Genomic DNA, 23,626 nt, shown 5'->3' with positions numbered 1-23,626 from the left:
TTATGATGAAACTTGGTGTAACTTAATTTTAAACAATGGAAAAAATTAAAGCGATTTCTAACATAAAAATATCTTTTAGGAAAAGAAGAGTTTCGGTATCGAATACGAGCATTCTAGCAAAACCGCCAAATACAAAAATACTTTTAAGAAGATTTTTTTGTTATTTTAATAAAATTTTTAGGTATTTTTAAAGTGAAACTTTTATTACATCGTCTCAAACTTTTTGGTCTGTGTAGCGCATGTCGCGTGACGGTCGGCTGCCGAGTAGGTATAAAGCAGTGTTCGGAAAGTTTCACTTTTACCGTGGTTTCATAAAACCACACAATTTTTATTTATTTTTTTGACTGGTTAATAAATGGGTTAAGTACAAGCGAAGTCGGGCTTTACCCTAGTCTATATTACTACAATAAAATACAATCGATAACAATATTATCCGATAACAAATGTATTTAATTATCATTGAAAATGGCTGACGTGTGGAAGGTCTATTTATTTTATTTTATGTGAGTATTTATTCTTTACTCAACTTCAAGGAAAAATCTGTTTACAGTAAGATTTTTACAAGACCTAGTATTTTCTGGTGTTTATGTAATTATGCTATACTAGCTTACCGCCCGCGGCTTCGCCCGCTTTGACTTATACCATAAATTATATATACTAAAACCTTCCTCTTGAATCACTCTATCTATTAAAAAAAACCGCATCAAAATCCGTTGCGTAGTTTGAAAGATTTAAGCTTACAAAGGGAGTAGGGACATAGGGACAGAGAAAGTGACTTTGTTTTATACTATGTAGTGATATTGCTCTAGGACTAGCTAAATTACAAATTGAGACAAATGTTTGTCATATAGAACCACAGTATAGAACATTATTTGTAATTAAACCGAATTCAAAGAGAACATTTTTAATACAGTCTGACTTATGATGAATCGGAGAATATCAATCAAGATTTATGCCAAATTACTGATTCTCATTTTCTAACCGATACATCGGATGATTCTTACTGTTCACCTTTAAAACTAGTACAGCCTGTATCGCAAAATAACGTTATGGATTTAAACAATAAAATATCCCAACTTCGACTTGAAATTCAATATATGAGGAAAATATCTGAAGAATCCAAAATGGAAAATATTGATTTACGTAAACAATTAAAAACGATGAGTACAGAATTAAATATATTAAAATGCTTTCAAAATTTGACTTCATTACAAAATGAAGCACCAAAACATACAAACAGGCGAAATTCATCTTGCCCAAATGTACTTCCTATATTGTCTAGTCAATCATTACAAAGTTCACCTGTGACTGAAAAACATGTCCATTTCAGTGATACAATTAAATTGGAATATCTGGAGCGAAAAATTATGCAACTACAATGCAATTTAGATATGGCATGTAAAGAAATACTGTCGATCACTGAACGTTTACAAAATTTCAAAGTGGATGTTCCACGGTTGCCGAAAAAATCAACGCTTGTCTGCAGTCCAGCACCGCATGTATCTTGTAGAAAAATATTTATTTATGGAACTCAGCAGTGTTCAGGTTTAGCTACAGCATTAAATTCTTCTCGATACAACACTTCGTACAAAAAATATCAAGTGTACGGTGAAATAAAACCAAATGCTTGCAGCGAGGAGATTATTAAGAACTGTATTAACGTAAATTTGACGGCTCATGATAATAAAATAAAATAATATAATAAATCTGTAGAAGGGTCAATTCTGTACATTGAAAATATTGAAAAAATAAACAGCAGGGGGTGTTACTGGATCGATACCAAACCCAAATATGTGATTAAAAAAATTTTTGTCTGTCTGTCTGTCTGTCTGTCTGTCTGTCTGTATGTTCAGGCATCACGTAAAAACTAACGGTTCGATTTCGATGAAACTTGGTATAATTATACCTTATTATCCTGGGCGTAAAATAGGATACTTTTTATCCTGGAAAAATACGTAAAAAAAAAATAATCTTAATTTTTCAGTTTTATCCATAGACGTTGTTCTGTAGAACCGCGAACACACTTTGCGTATTATTATAGGCCTAGCCGTATTTGGGTCCAATAGATATTTATAAGATGTCATTGTCAGAGTTACTCAAAATGGAGAAATAAACCATCCACGCGAAGACCGACATCCGCGCGGACGGAGTCGCGGGCGGAAGCTAGTGATAAAATAATATTGTGTATTGGTGAAAATGATCAAAACCCTAATATGGTACTTTCATGTTTGCAGAGTGTTTTACAAAAATTTGATAAAAATTCTATTATTGTATTGAATGTCAAAAATAATAATTACTTGAATCTGTATAAATTAAATGATAGCATTGAGAAAATGTGTAGGTGGTATAAAAATTGTATTTTTATGAATTGTAATTATAACTTTAAAGGTTTTAAATTTTTTAATGTTTGTAAATCCATTAATTTCTATATCGATTCAATTGATTATGATGACGAATATGTTAAGCCGTCTAATCTAAAGAAATTAGTTAAAGACACTAATAACGGTAAACAAAGTAAAATATATTGTGAGCCTAAGAAAGGTACGCTGCCCTACTATTGGTCTAGAAATCGTAATTGCACTCATACCAAAGACATAGTTTCTAATTCCAACAATATTATAGATAAAGAAATAACAAATGTTAGAAATAAGTTTTTTCGCGTATAAAGACACTCCTACAAATTTTAAAATTTTACATCAAAATATTGCTAGCATTTTATCAAAAAAGGAAATTTTAGAATTAACGATAAATGAATTAAAACTTGTTGATTGCTATCCAGATGTTATTTGCCTTACTGAGACATTTTTAAAAAAAGGGTGTGAATGTTTTTTCAAAATAAATAATTATATTATGGCAACATGCTTCTGCCGTGAAAAGAAGCGCGGTGGATCTTGTATCTTACTAAGAAATAACTTACATTTTAAAGATCTATCATTTCTTAATCAATATGCTTCACAGAATGTATTTGAAGTATGTGGGGTAGAGATTCCAAGCATAAAATTAATTATTATTTGTATATATCGAACACCTTTATCAGATCCGTATTCGTTTTTAAATAGACTTGACCGACTGTTACATGACTTAAATTTAAAATATAACTCAAAAACAAAATTTGTTCTTACAGGAGACTTAAATATTAACACCTTAAGGAAAGGGAAAGTTACTGATGACTTTAAGCATTTGATGCGAAACTTTAATTTAAACATCCATATTAATGTTCCAACTAGAAATACTGCCTGTATAGATCACATATTAAGCAATATACCTAATGCCTCTGCATCCGTTTTGCCTCTTTATTTGTCAGATCACGAGACAGCACAATTGATAAGTTTTCCAACAAACATCATAAAACATCTCCCTACACCTCATTACATTTTTAAAAGAGATTATAATCAAACTAATATAAAAAAATTTAGGGAATGTCTGAGTAATCTCTCCTGGGCAAATGTTTGTGAAGAGTTGGATTTTAACGCATCATTTAATTCATTTCACGAACACTTCTGCCTTTTTTATAACCTGTGCTTTCCATATATTAAAATTAAATTGAAAAGTAGCTGCACAATACCTAAAAATTGGATCAGTAAGGGTCTAAGAAAAAGTTGCAAAACAAAGCGTTTACTACGATGCAATTATTATAAAGTAAAAAATGCAGCAAATAAAATTAGATACCTGAAATACTCGAATGTATTGAAAAAATGTATTTATAAATCAAAAAAATTAGCTAATATAAAATTTATACATAACAGTTCTAATACTACTAAAGCAGTTTGGAAAGTAATAAAAAATGAAGTTGCGGATCAAAATAACATAGATTTCATAGATACAATTACATACAACAATACTACAATTACAGACCCTACACATATTGCTAATACATTTAATACACATTATATAGATTCAATTACGACCCTGACAAATCGCAATGTTATGGTACATGAAAGTAATATTAGTTTAAATACAAACACTATGTTTCTTAATCCCATGACGACTAATGAAGTAAAGATGATAGTAAACTCTTTGAAGACGACTAGCTCTGTAGGTTATGATGGATTGACTACTAAAGTGATAAAGTCATGTATCGATGAAATTCTAGATGTTCTTACCTATCTTATAAACGTCTCCTTTTCATTGGGGATTTTTCCAGAAGCGTTAAAGAAATCTATAGTAAAGCCGTTATTTAAAAAAGGCAACAAACATGACGTAAATAACTATCGACCTATTACTTTGGTACCCATTCTATCAAAAATCTTTGAAAAGTGTATGCATAAAAGACTAGTTAATTTTTGTGATAAATTTAATATTATTGCTAAAGATCAGTATGCGTTTCAGAAAAATAAATCAACCACATTGGCTATATATTCCCTGATGGATAAAGTTTTAGGCAGCATTAATCAAAACAAATTAACTACAGCTCTTTTCTTTGACGTTTCCAAAGCGTTCGACTTCGTGTCACACTATAAACTATTTAAAAAACTAGAATCGTACGGTATAAGAGGGCAAACGCTTCACTGGATAAGATCTTACCTTCAAAATAGGCAGCAGTGTGTAACAATTTCTGAAGTAAATAAAAACGATGAAATAACGCATTATTTTTCTGACTACGAAATAATAAAATATGGCGTACCGCAAGGCAGTGTACTTGGTCCAATTCTTTTTGTATTATATGTAAATGACATAGTTAATATAACAAATCACAAGTGCATCTTATTTGCTGACGACATTTCTTTAATTGTAACTTCTGACAAAAATAATATACATGACCACATAAATGACATTAATAATAGTATTGACAACATAATAAAATGGCTTGACATTAATGATTTGAAAATAAATTTGGACAAAACAAAATTTTTACAATTTAATAAATTTAACTTTGACATTCCTAAAATACAAGCAAAAAATGAAATAAAGTTTCTAGGTGTGACAATAGATACAAATATAGACTGGAAACTACATATAGAAAATGTGTGTAGTAGATTAAATAAATTTGTTTATGCATTAAGGCAAGTAAGAAGGGTTACAAACTTAAAAACCGCACTTACTTCTTATTACGCTTACGTGGAATCTGTTTTGCGTTATGGCCTTGTTATCTGGGGCAATAGTACCGATATAACAAGAGCATTTCTGGCTCAAAAGAGATGTATACGGGTCTTATGTGGTATGAGATCGGATCAGTCCTGTAAGCCGATATTTAAAAAACTTTGTCTGCTGCCATTGCCATCTCTTTACATTTATGATATGTGCAAGGGCGGATCCAGCTTTAGTGCCAGGGGGGGGTCACATAGACGTGGTCAATTTTCAAAAGCTATATTGCACGCCTCATAAGCGAAGCGTTGAGGTGGGTACTACTGTCACTTCGCGCAAAACATCTGATTTTTCAAACTTAAAATGTCTTTATGTATCATACATTGCACTTGTAAGATAATACATACACACACATATTAAGAAAAAACACTATTTTTAACGTTCATGATATTTTTGATGTCATTTTTGTTATTTAAACTAGTTAAAAAACAGTTTAAAAAAGTTCTGTCTTGGACGTCCGTGTGTCTGTATGTGCGGATCCTTTTTCTTGTTAACACGATAGCGACCGAAATACTTTACTAATCGAGTCTTTTTTTTTCTCTTACGCTTGAGTATGCTCAGGAATAGAACCCTTTCATTTTTCAGGGTCTGATTCGATGTGGTTTAATTGTTATTAAATAAACAAAAATAATAATTAATAAATATTTATTAAAAAAAAAATTATGAGGCGTGCACTTTTGGATTTTCCAAATTATTTTGGTAATTTAATTGATACGTAGATTAAAAAAAAAATGGTCAAGTGCGAGTCGGATTGGCGAACCAAGAGTTCCGTACAAACATTTGTATATGTTTTAATATTAAAATTATGTTTTTTGCGATTTTTCCTTTATCTGTGCTATCATTGCTTTTAACCGTAAGTTTCAATTAAATAAAGATTAAATATCAAGATTCTGTGATCACGGGAAGTACCCTGTAGGTTTTGATTCCTGGCAACACTTGCGAATGTTGATAAGCATGAAATGTATGTTTTAGCAATTTTTCCTCCATCTGTGCTGACATTGCTTTTAACCAAATTTCAGAACTCTGTGTTCATAGGAAGATTTTGATTCCCTTACGATAATGTCGAAATTTGCGATAATTTACGGCATAAATGGCTGTATCTTTTGATTGCGTTGGCTTATAAGTTTGATTTTTTCACAGCTATAAGGAACTGCAGATTTGAGTATTCGGTATGAATTTCAGATTGAAACCTCCACGCGTTCCTGAGAAAAAGGGTCTTCACAGTCAGACAAACTTGAAAAATATATATTTTTTGCAATTATTCCTGTATCTGTACTTTAGATGTTGCTTTGTACCGAATTTCAAGATTCTGGGTTTACGGAAAGTAACCTGTAGGTTTTGAGTTTTGATTCCCTTGCGAATGTCGAAATTTGCGAAATTTTTCGGCATTTACGGCTGTATCTTCTGATTCGTTGACATAGAAGTTTGATTTTATTATAGCGTAAAGGTATTTTAGACTTGAGTTTTTGGTATGAATATCAAGTTAATACATGGCAGCGTTCATGAGTAACAGGGTTGGAAGTTAATTTTTTTTTTAATATTTTTTATATTATAATCAAAGGAAAAATTCATGCTTTTCGCAATTAGTAAACAAAGTCGTTGTCTCTGTGCCTACGTCCCTGTATGATTAAATCTTTAAAACTACGCAATGAATTTCGATGCAGTTTTTTTAAAGATAGAGTGATTCAAGAGAAATAGTATATAATTTATAAGGTTTTAGAGAAAGCGGGCAAAGCCGCGGGCGGTAAGCTAGTCTGCGTTATAAGACGTTTGATTGTACTAAATTTCATGACTCTGTGTACTCAGGAACGACCCCGTAGGTTTTGATTTCTTAGGGAATGTCGAAAAATTTCAGCAATTACAGCTGCATCTTTTGATTTTTGTTTTGGTAAAACGTTTGAATTTTTCACAGCATCAAGGGACCTAGACCGTAGGATTTCGACATTAGCAGGGGAATCAATACCTGCAGAGAGCACCCTGTCCCGTAAACACAGTCTTGAAATTGAGTAAAAAGTATCGTGTTATAGCACAGATGTAGTAATGACTGCGAAAACCCTAATTATTTAATTAAATTAAATAAAAATATATTTTTAAATAATTTTAAACTTATAACCCTTTACTCATGAACGTCTACATGTATTTAATTGATATTCACATCAAAACTCAGGTCTATAATAACTTAAATCTGTTATTTAATTCAAATTCTATGTCAACGCAATCTGAAGAAAAAGCAATTAGAGCCACATATTCTGTAATTCGCAACTACTTGCAAGGGAATCATCAATCAAAACCTACAAGGTACTTCCCGTGAACACAGTCTTGAAATTTGGTTAAAAGCAACGACTTAAGCACTTACAAGCACAGATAAAGAAAAAAATCCTTTAAACAAAATTGTAAGATACGAAAAAATATGTTTGCTCGGAGTCCTCGGTGCGCGAGTCCGACGCGCACTTGGCCGATTTTTTGTTGTAATTTGACTGTATTTTATAGTGTTCATTTGAAAAAAATATTTGCTATTTTATGTCTTATCCACGAACTGGGATATTTCGATATTTCAGGTTTTGTGTAAAAAGTGTATCAGCAAAAGTTGTAGAAAAAAAATGAATTACATATAACTTTACCATTACACTTTATTCCGCAGTTATAGTTTTTTTTTTAAATCGAAAATCCTGTTATTTGTCCTTAAATTACGACCACAGGTCGACCCTAATAAACTTTTTCTATATTTTTTGTTATATTCTCTTCCGTTACCGTTTGTAATTGATTTCATTGTTCTATATTACTTTTATGTCTCAAAATTCAATAAAAACATTATATTGAACAGTATTAATTTGTTAATTTAAAAAAAGTTAATATTAAATTAATTTATTAGAGGTCCACTTAGTTCGTGGACCTAGCCCAGGGGGGGGTCATGACCCCGTGACCCCCCCCCTGGATCCGCGCTTGGATATGTGCGTGTTTGTGACTAAGCATATTTATCTTTATAAAAAGGCAAGTGATTTAAATAGCCGTAGTCGCAGAGATCCAAGTAAACTAATTTTAAAAGATAATCCTAGATTAAAAAAATATAATAAAAACTGTCTTTGTATGAGTGTAAAAATATATAATAAAGTGCCAACTAAATTAAAAAACTTAGATACTAAATTATTTTTTAAAGAACTTCATAAATGGCTTCAACAGAAATGTTTTTATAGTGTTAAAGAATATCTAAACTCGTAATTAACATTGTCTACTTGCGTCTTAATATTGATTTTGTAATAATGTATGTAATTTTTGTAATGAATATGAATGAATTGTGAAATATTAATTATAATAATGTGAATGAATAACAAATGAATTGATTTTAATAAAATAAAATTAAGAAGACATAATATAAAATGTATATCTAATGTATTTGCATGCCGTTGAATAACGGCTAAACATGCTGAAATAATGTATCTTATTCTTAACACCTGTGTATACCATGTTTACTTGCAAATAAACTATTTATTTATTTATTTATTTATTTATTTACGAAATCAAATAAACTCTAGTAGTTAGTTAAATGAAATTATTTAGTGTATTTTTACTATTCTGTGTTAACCGTTAACTTAAAATATTCACTGCATTTACTTTTTAGTACGCTCTATTTCAATTCCAAAGCTTGATCGAAAATCTTCGGAATTTTACTCTAAAATAAGAAACACTACACTACACTACACGACAAAAATCGCGGCAAATGTTTTAGTTTATTATCTATATTTCTAGACTTCTAGCACACTCTGCCGTCAGTTATGTGCCGAGGTCAGACTACGTATGGGCAGAACCAGATTCGCCTGTTCCTTGTAAGTATACTTTAATTTGTATACTATTGTACTTATATTTATATACTAGTATACTTATTTTACTAGCTTTAAATTTTATAGTGGAAGTCCAGCTTCATAACTGTCGCAATTCTCGCGATAATTTTTGCATTGGAAATTAATAAATTTGGTCCCATTTTTAACCCCATTTTTTAAAAGAAGGGGTTGTATAAGTTTGACATGTCTCTATTTTTGTGGCTCATTATTTCCGAATGGATTAAGCGATTCCAATTTAGTTTCGTTCGTAAAAGTGTTGTAAAAGTTATGTGCGGATGTTCTTAGACATGTTTGATGTAAAACAGTTGAGCCGTTTGAAGATCATCAGCTATTTTCTAATTAATGAGAGGATCTGCCCAACCGCTTTATTTCATCACTCTCTCAATATACAAAATTAAAGATCTTACCTATCTAATAAAATGCACTATAAGTATCTAATTTAAGTTTAGTTCAAGATGGCCTATCATACAAAAAGAGGTCGAGTGCTTTTTCATTCAACGTTTTGTGATGTAGAATTGATTACCTTTTTTTATGGGAAAAAATATTTCTTATAATAATATGTACTAGGTTTCCGCCCGCGGCTTCGCCCGCGCAGTCAAAGAAAAACCCGCATAGTTCCCGTTCCCGTGGGATTTCCGGGATTGAGTCATTTTCCCAGGATAAAAAGTAGCCTATGTCCTTTCTCGGGTATCAAAATATCTCCATACCAAATTTCATGAAAATTGGTTCAGTAGTTTAGGCGTGATTGAGTAACAGACAGACAGAGTTACTTTCGCATTTATAATATTAGTATGGATTAGTAAAACTTCTCTCTATAATGATTCCAGCGAACCCATCAAGCAAGTTGGGCAAGCAGCTCAGTCTACAACGCGTGCAGGCGCTGCGTAGTGTCATGCAGGAATATGGACTTGATGCCTTCATAGTACCTACAGCTGATGCTCACAATGTATGATAGTAAATTATTATATTTTAGATTACCTTACTTCCTTTGAAGTGAAACTTCTTTAGGCGCGTTGAGAGTAAAATTTCAAGGTCGCGTCATGGCAATACCGTCACGTCATGGAATAATGTGACACGTGTGCTCGGCACATACGCTCTTTTTTATACTCGAAACCGGCAAGTCCAACAGGCAAGAATCAAAAGTTCGACGAATTCTGACATCTGCCACTTGGCCAGCGTGGATATGAAGCGTTGTCTGAACTCCTATAGGAGGCCTGACTTCTCTTGATGTTAATAGAAATGAAGATTATCTGATTATAATTTAACTTTTTTGCGATATATAAATGTGCAGGGACTTACTAAAAATCTATTTATACATATAAAGAATAGGCGTGTTACACTTCTCGAGATCAGATTTTGATGATAATTTATTGCAGTCGTGTTCACGGGTGGTATCGGTAAAATTTTAGTTGTGCCACGTATTCGTGATATTGTTAATTCCTATTTGTATTTATAATGATCATATGTATAATAATATCAATATTAAGTCTTAATTATACCGGATAAATTGAAATAATAGTAAAAGTTATTCTTTTGAAACATGTATGATCACCACAGATGACCACGTACGGAATCGGTAAAATACTAGTTGTGTCACGTGTTCGTGATATTGTTAATTCCTATTTGTATTTATAATGATCATATTTATCACTATTAAGTCGTAATTATACCGAATAAATAGAAATAAAAGTAAAAAGTTTTTGTTTTGACACATATATCTATCTCTCTTGCAAGCGTCCTGCGTCATATGTCATAGTTGAATGAAATATGAATGTGTTCGACGCATTGTTCGACGTTATTTATTTTGAAATAATGTTTATTACGATTTACTTTTCACATTTTTTACTCTGGTTTCCCTTCAAAACGTATAAATCTTTCGCCTTTTTTTTTCACATTTGTCTTGTAAATTAAAATATTACCTATGTAATAAATGTAAAACTTAACGTTCATCGTTAGTTTAAACTGGATAAAGTAGGTATTATTTTGAAGCGTTGAATAAAACTTTTGTTTTATTTTTATTGTCGTGAACTGCGGCTTATTTACATAAAAACTTTAATCGTTTCTAAAAGTACTAACATCAAGCTTCAAATTGAGCTATATTTCATCTTGACACAATAAGTTTGATTGCGATACCAAGTGCCATAGTCACTTGGGCAATCTCCTTTTACCAAAAGAGTCATTGATGAATATAATTATTTATTTCAGTCCCAATACATAGCGCCAACAGACGCTCGTCGGGAATGGATATCCGGTCTCATCGGTTCCTCTGGTACTGCGCTAGTCACAAGTACCACGGCACTAGTGTGGACAGACGGGAGGTACTTCACTCAGTTCTACATACAAGTGGATACTAGCGTGTGGGGACTGATGCGGCAAGGTTTGTAGACATTGATGTACTAAACTCACAATTATAAAGACGCTTTTCCACCAAAAAAAATGTCTTGGCAGGACACAGAAAGCTGATCACCTACTTGTCCCTAAAGAAAATCGATCAGTGAAACAGATGTAGAGATAAACTACGATAACATGGCGCGCCCCTCCAAAAATTATAAAAAAAATTAATAATTTAATTATTATATTATTATAAATAATAATAATATAATAATAAAAATTAATAATTTAATTATTATATTATTATAAATAATAATAATATAATATTTAAATATTTGTATTTCACTACACACATTGAAACAGTAATTTGGAGGGGCGCGCCATGTTATCGTAGTTTATCTCTATAATGCATCTGCTCCTTACCCCACTAGGGGACATAACATAACATCTAAGTTATTGAAATAATTCAGATAAATATTTTAGGAACGGACTTGTCGATCAACGCCTGGTTGGAACGCAATATGCCCAGTGGTTCAGTTGTGGGAGTCGATCCCACTACCTACACGAGGACAGCCTGGACTCCTTTATATGTGAGTTAATATTTTTATTAACTCACAAGTCACACCGCAAAATAAACTCAATCATTTTATCACATAGAAATAAAACATAAATTCAAACTAGCTGTGACGCACGGTTTCGTTGATTATTCAGAGGAATCCTTCAATAGCTGGTGTGTTTTTCTGGTACACAAGCTACATCACCACTAATTATCATCAAAATCCGTTCAGTGGCTTTCTGGTGAAACAGTAACAAACATACATCCTAATAAATTTGGGCGTTTATAATACCTATTGGTTGGAAGGAAATGTATTTGTGAAACTGTGTGACCTATCGAACTTAATGGTTCAATTTTCGTAAGGCAAACAACGTTCATCCATATCTTCTTATTGATAATAAATTATGTTTCTTTCAGAACACATTACGAGCTGCGAATGTGACATTAATGTCCATTTCGGAGAACCTGGTAGACCTGGCTAGGGCCAGAATAAACGATCCCCCACCACCTCGTCCTAACGAACCGTTGCTGGCTCTTGGCGTTAATTATACTGGTAAGTGTAGTGACGTCACTCGACACTAGTGTACAATGACGTCATTAGACACTAGTGTGTGACGTCACACCACACTAGTGTGGAATGATGTAATTCGACACTAGCGTGGAATGACTTCACTCACTACTCTTATGGTTGAGAAATTAATATATATTGAAACCCCAACTCAATTCCTGAAGAAGTTAACTTTCTTCTTGATAAGAAGTAAAAACAAACAAAAAAGAGCGTGCCAAGCACACGTGTCAGAAGTAAAACTTCTTTGACAAGATTCGTCGCCCTACTCCATGACATGGCGGTATTGCCATGATGCGATCTTAAAATTTTAGAGAATTTCGCTTCAAAACATAAAATAACACAAGAAACATAAACTTATAACCAACTAGCGAATTGTATGCCCTATGCCAAGTGCCGTCGGTACGTCAATTATATATACTAAAAATTGTTATGAGAAAACACTTGGATACTTCTTATGACCCCAACCTTATAAATTCCAGGCGTAGATATGACAGGGTGTGTACTATTGAACGTCGCAGAACCGCGGTAGCTGGTCGCCACTATCCATTTATTAGTTCCTTAATCTATAATAAACTCAATCAGGTTTTAAATATCTACCCACTCTGTAATTTTAAACTTAAAAATATAGTCCTTGATTGGCTTTTGTCCTGTTCGTATGAAGAAACTGAAGAATTTACAGTCTAAAACTTGGAAAAACCCATACACACTGGCACATACTCACACACACACACACTCACATACTCACCCACTCATATACTCATACACATCTTCAGTCTCACAAACACACCTGCTGTCTAGAATTTTGTAGTTACTACTTTTTTTTTTTCTATTTTTAACCGACTTAATTTGCATGTTATTGTTAAACTTGTTACATTATTAAGATGGAACTTATTTTATGTATGGAGGTGGACGTTGGCATCCGTGCCACAGCTCTGCTTTTACGGATGTCATCGTAATTTAAGTTTATGTACAATTTGTTATTATGTTCCAAATAAAGAATTTTTGAATTTTTGAACTTATACTTAACAAGAGAATTTCGTCCATATTTGTCCTGGCTTGGCCAAACTAATAACTTCTTGCTTCTTCCAGGTAGAGTTTCCAGCAGTAAGATAACAGAGTTGGTAACTCAAATACGATCGAGGGGAGCATCTGCACTCATTCTAACAGCACTTGACGATGTTGCTTGTGAGTTTTATTACTACTTCCAATTTTTATACTTCTGAAAGTGATCCTTTGAATGTGCTCTTTATGAATAAGACCAAATTAACATAATGCTGAAGAATTTGTGTTTGAATGCTCAATTTAAAAAATTCTTTCACCGTTGGTTATGTACGTGATCCCTGCGTTCTGTTCGTACGGTATATAATACTGACTTTAGTTCGTATATAATATCGTGGTCAGGTTGCTTGCTATTATATGCTATTATTGTTGTTGTTTTTTTAATGTAGGTACTTGTATCTAGTATAACTTGAAAACAAGATGTAATTCATGAAAAATTATTCATTCAGTATAAACGGATAAACATGATTCGATGCAATAACTATGATAATTGATTTCAGATACATTGAATCTCCGCGGCTCTGACATACCTTACAATCCGGTTTTCTTCGCCTATCTCATCATACGAGCAGATATAGTAAGTCCACAAATCTTTAAATTACCGACAATACCGACACGTCATAAATTAAGGCGACGATTTTGGTAACTTTGAATCTTGCCAAAAAAGTTTCACTTCTGACACGAGTGCTCGGCATACACGCTCTTTTTATATTTTCTAGTAATTTATATTTTCTGGTATTATATTTACAGAATGAAAACAACGTTGTACTATTTTGGGGAAATGGGACGCTTTCGGCAGATGTGCGTGCGCATTTATCGTCAGAAAATACACAAGTTGTTGCAAAACCTTATGGCGAAGTATTTGATTATATCAGAAGTATGGTGGTGAGTGGAATGATATTGTATTTTTGAATACATAGTACACAAAACATAATATATACCGACATCACTATCACTACATAGTATAAAACAAAGTCGCTTTCTCTGTCCCTATGTCCCTTTGTTGGCTACGGATTTTGATGCGTTTTTTTAATAGATAGAGTGATTAAAGAGGAAGGTTTTAGTGTATAATTTATTAGATTTTAGACAAAGCGAGCGAAGCCGCGGGCGGTAAGCTAGTATTATATAATATAATCCTAGTTATTTCATAATGAAAAAATTATTTCAATAGAGACTTAGTCAGAATGACATGAGAAATAATTACGTTCTCAGTGGACCAACTCTATAACTTTTTAAATTATTTTTTTTTGTTCTTAATATGTCTTGAGCTGTAGATAATAAATTAATAATCATCATACAACGTTTCTAGTTTGGCTCGAAATCGTAGGTATATTTTTAAAAGGAATTTTCTACTTTAAAGCACATGAGTAAATAAATAGTATTATTTACTAGCGGTCCGCCCCGGCTTCGCCCGTGGTACATGTTTACGTTTTCTCTACATAAAAACCATCCTCGTACTACAAGGAATAAAGTAAAAAAAAGAATTATCGAAATCGGTTCAGCCGTTCTCGAGTTATGCGCTTACCAACACATTTTGCGATTCATTTTTATATATAAGATTACTGTCTGTGTGATTAAAGCACGATTAAGATTTACAAGTATTATAATATGAATATGAATATTTGATGAAACAATTTTCAGAGCACTCTACCACAAGGCAGCTCGATTTGGTTGTCCAGAGACGCCAGTCATGCTGTGTATTCTACAGTTGAAAACGTAAGGACATAAATTTGAACATTTTATAGGCGCGTTGAGAGTAAAATTTCAAGGTCACGTCATGGCAATACCGCCACGTCATGGAGTAAGGCGACGATTTTGGTATCTTTGAATCTTGCCAAAGAAGTTTCGCTTCTGACACGTGTGCTCGGCACACACGCTATATTTTTATGAATTTATATTACCTACGCGTACGTTCATATACGTATTTTATATTTCTTGTTATTGTTTAATTTCAGAATGGTTTAGTAGACATTATATCTTCGGTATCGCCAGTTGCTTTGATGAAATGCGTCAAAAATGAAGTAGAGCTTGCGGTGAGTTTTCTTACAAAATTAATACTTTAAATTGCTTTGACCGCCTCCTTGGCATGAACGTAGAACCGAGGGGTCCTGGTTTCGATTCCCGGTGGAGACGAAAAAAAAAATGTCTCGGACTGGTAGGACACAGAAGGCTGATCACCTACTTGTCCCTAAAGAAAATCGATCAGTGAAACAGATGTATAATGCATCTGCCCCTTACCCCACTAGGGGACACGGGACTTCACTTTTACACTTACACTTTTACAATTTTTACTATTGTGTTGTTTTTCGTGTATTTTCAAGGTAGTAAAAATAACAAATCACTTTTATTTTATGGAAAAAGTAACGCTGATTCATTTCGAAAATAAATTATAATATTTTTCACAACTTTGATAATTGATCAAATATTTTTTTTACGTACAGGCTTTAAAACGTAATTTAATAATGTATAACATTATCTAAATTCTAAAGTATATAAATAAAACCCGTGTATCTCTTGTTTTGAAAGAAATGAGCAGGCATTATTATATTCCCAATAATTTTTATTTTAATACATATTTAAATAATGTCATGTTTTATTGTTATTTAATATTATTTCTTTCGGTAAAAAACCTAAGTTTAATATACTTCTTAAAGGGTTTCAGATCAGCCCACATAAAGGACGGTATAGCGGTTGTCAGATTTCTCCGTTGGGTCCACGAAATGGTGGACGCTGGACAAACTGTTACTGAAAACAATGTTGTGGACAAACTGGATGAATTGAGAGGGTAATATCTTATAGAGCAATATATTTAATTTAATATTGTGTTTTAAAAGTCTGTTTGTTTGTTTGTCTTTCTATCACGTCGCTATTGCGATTTTACAAGGTTAATATGTGTCTGGGAAATATAGTAAATGCAACAGTAAAAAATGAGACATGTATGAACTGTTAATTATTTAACTGTTAATTTTCTAACCACGCGAGCAAAGCCTCGGGCAAAAGTGAGTTATAAAATATCTATTATTATATTTTTTACTAGCGGTCCGCCCCGGCTTCGCCCGTGGTACATATTTACGTTTTCTCTACATAAAAACCATCCTAGTACTTCAAGGAATATAATAGAAAAGAATTATCGAAATCGGTTCAGCCGTTCACACGTGATGCCATGACAACGCGAAACGGGTGCAGACCCGCCGCCTTTTTATAGCTCCCGCCGCGAAGCGCGTCGTACGCGGCAACTGATACACAAAAATAATCCTTATGGCTGCATGATTCTGTATTCACGCGCGATGACTTATAGCGTATTTCATGTATAACTTTGGTGTTTCTACACCGATTTACATGATTCTTTTACTATAACCTGCCCAGGAGTATGAAGAATAATTGTGCCAAATTTGGTTAAAATCCGTCGTGTAGTTTTTGTTTCTATAACGAATATACAGACAGACAGACAGACAGACAGACAGACAGACAAAAATTTTACTGATTGCATTTTTGGCATCAGTAGCGATCCCTTATCACCCCTTCATAGTTTTTTTTAAATATATTTCATGTACAGAATTGGCCTCTCTACAGATTTATTATAAGTATAGATAGATATACTGGAAAAGATTACCGTGAACCGATTTTGATGATTCTATATTTTTTAACTTTTAAGCCACAAAATAATTTGACGGTTTAGTTTAGTATTAAAAAGTAGGTATTCTAGTTCGAAATTATATTAGAATAATGTTTGTTAAAAATTTAAAAAATATGATCTGTTTTAGTTACAAAATAATGTACTTTTAGGGACTATACATATATTTTGTATTTAAAATGTATAATAACGTACTTTCAGCGAAGAATTCGGGTACCAAGGGCCGTCTTTCGCCACAATAGCCGGGGCGGGGGAGAACGGGGCCATTATACACTACAAGCCGTCCCGGGAGGGGACACAGAGGGTTATCAGGAAAGAGGACATGTTGCTCGTTGACTCTGGGGGACAGTATTTGTGAGTATTTTTAGTAACATGATAATAAAGTTTAACAATTAGCTATATAGTAAATTAGATTTTTGGAACTTACGAAATTCTTGGCAGAACTTTAAATAAAACGACTTAAATGTATATATATAATAATTTATTACAAACCATACGATACATCACCTGTAATAATACTATACGATATTAACCTGCTTATGCTTCCAAACAAATTATGCAGATATACAATTTTATAATATTTGGATTTTTTTTACCTACATCTGATCATATCATTATATTTTCCTCATAACTTAGGTTTTTCGGCACGCGCAAATTGCGAGTTGGTAGATTATACGTATCAGTTGTTGATTCTTGCAAATCTCCAACTATGCAACTTTTCCTCAACATTTTTTTATTTAACTAGCGGTCCGCCCCGGCTTCGCCCGTGGTACATGTTTACGTTTTCTCTACATAAAAACCATCCTCGTACTTCAAGGAATATAATAAAAAAAGAATTATCGAAATCGGTTCTGCCGTTCTCGAGTTATGCGCTTACCAACACATTTTGCGATTCATTTTTATATATAAGAAGATTTGAACAATTAACTTCCAGAGATGGAACCACAGATATAACAAGAACCCGGCACATGTCAACTCCGAGTGAGATGCAAAAATTGACATTCACGAGGGTCTTGAAGGGACAGATTCTGCTCGGTACTGCTGTCTTTCCGAAGGGCTCTACGGTATTGTAACATAATCTTAATAAAAGCTACTAAATATATAAAACAAAGTCTATCATAAACAGTATGTTTTTATTTTAAACAAAATTTATCTGCCACATTCATTAATTACCCTTGGCGATTGTATTAATTTATTTTTTAAATTCTGCGAAGTGCGCAATCGAATTTATTTTCTTAATTATCATTTCTATAGGGATGGGGAATTCGACAAATAGATTAACATCTGTAAATTTCTATATTGGCTTGTTATTATGGCTTATTAAATTAATATTAAATTTATAAAATAGACACATCTAGACGCTTCAAAATTTTAACGTAAATCATAAAAAAAAACTTGCAATTTAAAAAATTTACAGGGAAATCTCCTAGAAACACTAGCGCGCAAAGCTCTCTGGGACGTCGGACTGAACTACGCGCATGGCACGGGCCATGGGGTTGGACACTTCTTGAATGTACATGAAGGACCGTCCGGGATACTTAGTGCTTTGATAGCTACTGACCCGGGAATCGTGCCGGGAATGATTTTTAGTGACGGTGAGTTAGATAAAAATTAAGATCAACTAAAAAATAAACTGCCTTTAAATTGTCAGAACTAGACAAAATTTATTCTAGAAGTACCTACCTACCTACGTTTTTAAAGTCACGGCTAATGGGAAAAAAGTGAAACTTCTTTATTTTTCAAAAAATAATTTACTATATGCAACTTTACAGAAATACGTCGAATCACGCGTGGTAGTGATAAGAAAAAGATGGCGCGTAACGGAAAAATGTCACGCGTAACGAAAAAATGTTACACTAAATTTTTTTCTAACCCCGATAAAGAAGTTTCACTTCAAAAAGAGCGTGTGTGCCGAGCATACGTGTCAGAAGTGAAGTTTCTTTGGCAAAATTTAAAGATACCAAAATCGGCGCCTTAACCCATGACGTGATGGTATTGCCATGATGAAACGGAATTCCGCGATTTTGTAATTTTAAACTTTATTTGATTGTAATTTATATAGTTTTATCTTACAGAGCCTGGTTATTACGAGGTGGGTGAATACGGCATCCGCCATGAAGATATAGTCGAAGTCATCGAAATGAATCATGAAGCTGATCATATTTTTGTAAGTGCATTTTACTTTATTGTTCTGTTTCTTTTGACTAGATTTTTATACACTTGACGAGTTCTAATATCCCATTTGTCTTATTCTGTAGGTTTGTGTACAAACGTATTGTTTTAATGAATATGAAATTCATGACTGCTAACTAAATGTATGCAATATGCATTCTGATCCGAAATAAACTTCATTTTTTATTTCGAAAAGTTATGTTGCTATGAAAAACTAACACCATTTATAATAATTAATATTTCAGGCGAAAGGCTTAGTCGGCAACTTCACTGGGCAAGGCGCTGTTGGATTCTATACAATCTCTCTCGCACCACATCAAGCTAAATGCATCGATGTTGAACTTTTGAGTGATGATGAGGTATTGTGTTGTTTATATTTAAGTAAATAAGGTTTATTTTAGCTTACCTGGAAGTTACTGCTTTTTAGCAATATGTCTGCATTTTGTGCCATACTTGGCTCTGTTGTTGTTTATTTTGTGTCGTTTTTTTAATTGGATTGTGATATGAAGTGTTTTTACTAAATAAAGAGAATAGATAGAGAAAAAAGAAAATTAAAGATTGACCGAGTTTTCCTTCTAAATAGCTATTTACCTACTGTAGTATAAGGAGAAAGTCGCTTTTTCTTATAAAATACTAGCTTACCGCCTGCGGCTTCGCCCGCTTTGTCTAAAACCTAATAAATTATATACTAAACCCACTTGAATCACTCTATCTATTAAAAAAACCGCATCAAAATTCGTTGCTTAGTTTTAAAGATTTAAGCATACAAAGGGACATAGGGACAGAGAAAGCGACTTTGTTTTATACTATGTTTTAGTGATAGATACGTATGCCTAAATCCATAAGAATATTCCAAGTTATACTTTTTTTGCGAAATGCTGTTGAATATTTGCTGGCCCTATGCATGTCCTATGATTTGTACACAAAAGGAACTACACTATTTTAATGAATTTGGCATGCAGATATTGCCATAAGTTACAAAGTTTTATATTTTTTTACAGATAAAAATCCATAACCATATTTTTTTGTTACAGTTAAGATACCTCAACTCTTACCACGCAAGAGTACTATCAACATTAGGTCCTATTTTATTAAATCGGAACCTAACTGACGACTACGCTTGGTTGGAAAAAGAATGCGCGCCTCTTTATAAAAGTTCCGCCATTATTGTTAAATCCGCGCCATTTTTAATCATCGCGTTCAGTTTAATATCTAGATTGTAAATAAAATATTATTTTTGTATGGAGTTTGTTTTATTTTAAACATATGTCTGTAATAATTACTTCAAATAACACAATTCACCTGTATGTTTGTATGTAACCGACTCCTTTACACTCCATTTTGACCCAGCTAGTGATGAGAAACAGAATTTATCTAGTAGTCCAAAATTGACTATTAAATACCTGTGCCGAGATGGTGTGGGTGTATTATGTGTGAAATTCCATACTGCACTATAGAAATATAAAACATTGGTCAATATTCAGAATAAGTTCCTATTTAATAGCCTTAGTTAATAGCACATATTATAAATAATTATATGTAACTCTGAAATAGGGTTGATAAAAAGATAATAATAAAAAACAATTCAATAGACACATATATATTTATTTAAAAAGAAATTCCATATTTACAATTATAAACATCAGATTTCACTTTTAAAAAATTAATAAAAAATTAAGCAGTCTATATTGTAACTATACATTATTGGGATTGTGAAAAATGAACTTAAATAAGATGTGTTGCCATTTTAAAATTAAATGCCAAAATTGACATTTCAATACAAAAAGTGAACTGTCAAAATTGGCGCGATTTTTCTGCAAAGATGACGAACAAAAATTTTTTTATAAATAAGTGACAATGATTTTGTGTCCAATTGTTTTTATTGATGCAATGACGAAATTATAAAACAAAAGGAACATTTTGCTTGCTTCTGGCTGTACTAAGTAAAAGATAAAGAGCATCGCTTTTTCCCATATTTTTAATACGTCATTTTATCTCATGTGATTTTATGCAGGATGAAATCAAAATATGTTCAAGTAATTTCAATTGTACGAATTTTAATAAAATTATAATTAATTTGTGACAGTTTTTTATTAATTAAAGAGAAACTGTTATTTAGGCCGATATTAAACAGATGTAGAAAAAATGAAGATAATTAATGACATATTAATTTAAAGTTTTAGAAACTTTCTAGATTAATTTGTCGTAATAACACTTCACGTATAGATATTAGATAGTGTAATTTAACTAATATTTTTTCCATAAATTACGAGCAATTTTAAAACTCGTGAACGATATTTTTAAGTTTTTTCATCACATTTTAGGAATAATAAACTTAACGGATTTAAATCGCGTTTTATTTATGGCTTTATATAACTTTTGAAAACGAGCACTTTAAAACAAGCGTGGTCACAGGCGGTCTGAAAACTGATAAACCCGTCAAGTCTTTTATTTCTAAATCTTAATACTCGCGTAGAATAAAAACTCTTTTTCCAATGTAGTTTTTAATATTATGAATCTGAAACCAACCTACCCACACATTTTGATTTCACCCTGTATAACTAAAGCTTACAAGGTTTTAAAACTCAGTTGCCATTCAGACTCCATACAGAACGGACGTGCTTCACGTCTATTAAAATACGTCAATGAGGCAACTACCCTCATTTCAAGGGTAAAACACGGTTCATTATAAAAAACCGGCTTTATTAAAACACCTGGCGGCACATAACATTGTTGAATCAAACGCGACATTACAACGGTCGAACATAAAAAGAAAACATTTCATACACAACCCTTAAACTCTATAAGGCTTAAATACCACTTAGTCTGAGTGCGGCATAGTGAACTATACTTTATTTTTATACAAAAACACTAAAACTAACATTATATTACAGCCCTAATTTAAATCTATAGGAGAAACACGCCTTAAAAATTATATTTATTAACAATTAAGAAGCAATATATACAAACGCGTCTGCTTATTTTACAAAAAAACTATGACCACGATAACGATTTGAGATTGTCATGTAGCGTACAACGTTAACGGTTTTAAAACGCGATTTAATTGACGAATAAAACACGCTTTAAAACCGTTTAATGTCACACCGTTTTTATAATACTCTTGTAAATATAAATAGAGGAAAATGGCGAATACTGTGATGGATTTGCTTAACATTCTTATCGAAATTAGAATTTCACAGAAAAATATGTCACCGATAGAAGAAAAAACATTTTTGGCGGCAATTATTTGTTTGCTATTAAAATTTAAGACACTTGGAACCAGCAAGTATTTAAATAAAAACCTATAAAACTTGAAATGCTGATCAGTGAACATAATTTTAGAATATTGATTCGTTTGTTGCCATGGCGACAATCATCGAAAATGTATTACATTTTTTCGCAAGATGGTTAAATATCATACCAAAATTCATGATCACACGATATCTTTCAAGTCACCATACGTTCACATACAAAAAAAATTAACTAAGAATGAAAAAAAAAAACAACACCCTGTGTACAAAACTGATTTATCGTGGTCATTTCCGAGTTCCGATTACATATAATTAAGCTAGCGACCTCTATAGTACAAACTACGTAAGAACAGTGCGGGCCATATAATCGCGTCAAAAATGAGGGTACTTTGCGAAACGTTTTCGACAACTACCCTCGAAATTCACTAGCTATTTTCTATCTACGCGTACGATAGATTTCGAAGTGAAACTTCTTTAATCGCGTTGAGAGTAAAACGCGGTCGCGTCATGACAATACCGTCACGTCATGGAGCAAGGCGACGATTTTGGTATTTTTGAATATTGCCAAAGAAGTTTCACTTCTAACACGTGTGCTCGACACACATGCTTTTTTTATAATTAACTAGCCTTTGCCCGTGACTACGTACCCAATGACATAAAAGGCATTTAAATTTAAGAGACCAGCCCTAAAGTTACATAGATAAATTTTAGTATGTTCCTGTCAAGTATTAATTTTAGCATGGAAAAATGTTCGCGCTATAGGTCGTGTTACGTGTAGAACTTGTTAGTAATTACGCCTCTGGAATTTTAATTATATCCACAATAACGACAAAATACGGTCGTATATTCAAGTTATTTGAAGTATTGGAACTATCCCCTGAGGCCGTCGACTAAATATAGGTATTATGAACATTCATGAAAATTATAATAACCACCGATTAAAACACTACCTTTACGATCAGTCATTTAAACGGAACATTTATTTATCTAATTATATTTCAAATACAAAGGCTTATTACGTCTACCATCAGCTATAATACTCACTTTTTTCAATATAAATAACGTTTATCGATAACTACCCTCAATTTAAACTTAAAAACTTTTCAACACGATTATCTGACCCGCACTGTA

At 32.6% G+C, this 23,626-nt stretch overlaps 1 protein-coding gene across 1 annotated transcript; it reads left to right on the top strand.

Annotated features, from left to right (window-relative positions):
- The first annotated feature begins 465 nt into the window (after window positions 1-465).
- Window positions 466-20,492, top strand: LOC149896246 (xaa-Pro aminopeptidase ApepP-like). Its single transcript, XM_090117877.1, has 18 exons — window positions 466-503; window positions 8,833-8,909; window positions 9,752-9,870; window positions 11,130-11,301; window positions 11,739-11,845; window positions 12,229-12,364; window positions 13,469-13,564; window positions 13,939-14,015; window positions 14,189-14,323; window positions 15,080-15,154; window positions 15,394-15,471; window positions 16,093-16,223; window positions 17,274-17,426; window positions 18,007-18,136; window positions 18,490-18,667; window positions 19,148-19,239; window positions 19,490-19,603; window positions 20,279-20,492. Exons 1-18 carry the CDS (start codon window positions 466-468, stop codon window positions 20,465-20,467), a joined length of 2,097 nt encoding a protein of 698 aa, XP_089974003.1. The 3' UTR covers window positions 20,468-20,492.
- The last annotated feature ends 3,134 nt before the right edge of the window (window positions 20,493-23,626 follow it).

This window comes from Colias eurytheme, chromosome 29 (assembly GCF_061535395.1).
Source record: "Colias eurytheme isolate Ceu_HAF_F1 chromosome 29, ilColEury1 Martin Lab GWU primary, whole genome shotgun sequence".
Classification (NCBI taxonomy): Eukaryota; Metazoa; Arthropoda; class Insecta; order Lepidoptera; family Pieridae; genus Colias; species Colias eurytheme.
Note: the sequence above shows the minus strand (reverse complement) of the source record. Positions and strands in the feature narration are given on the sequence as shown.

Excerpts from the sequence above, each read along its gene's own strand:
- LOC149896246 (XM_090117877.1), top strand. The coding sequence starts at position 466 with ATGGCTGACGTGTGGAAGGTCTATTTATTTTATTTTAT. Across the intron at positions 11,846-12,228 it reads CAGCCTGGACTCCTTTATAT|AACACATTACGAGCTGCGAA; the intron begins GTGAGTTAATAT and ends TGTTTCTTTCAG. Across the intron at positions 19,604-20,278 it reads AACTTTTGAGTGATGATGAG|TTAAGATACCTCAACTCTTA; the intron begins GTATTGTGTTGT and ends TTTTTGTTACAG.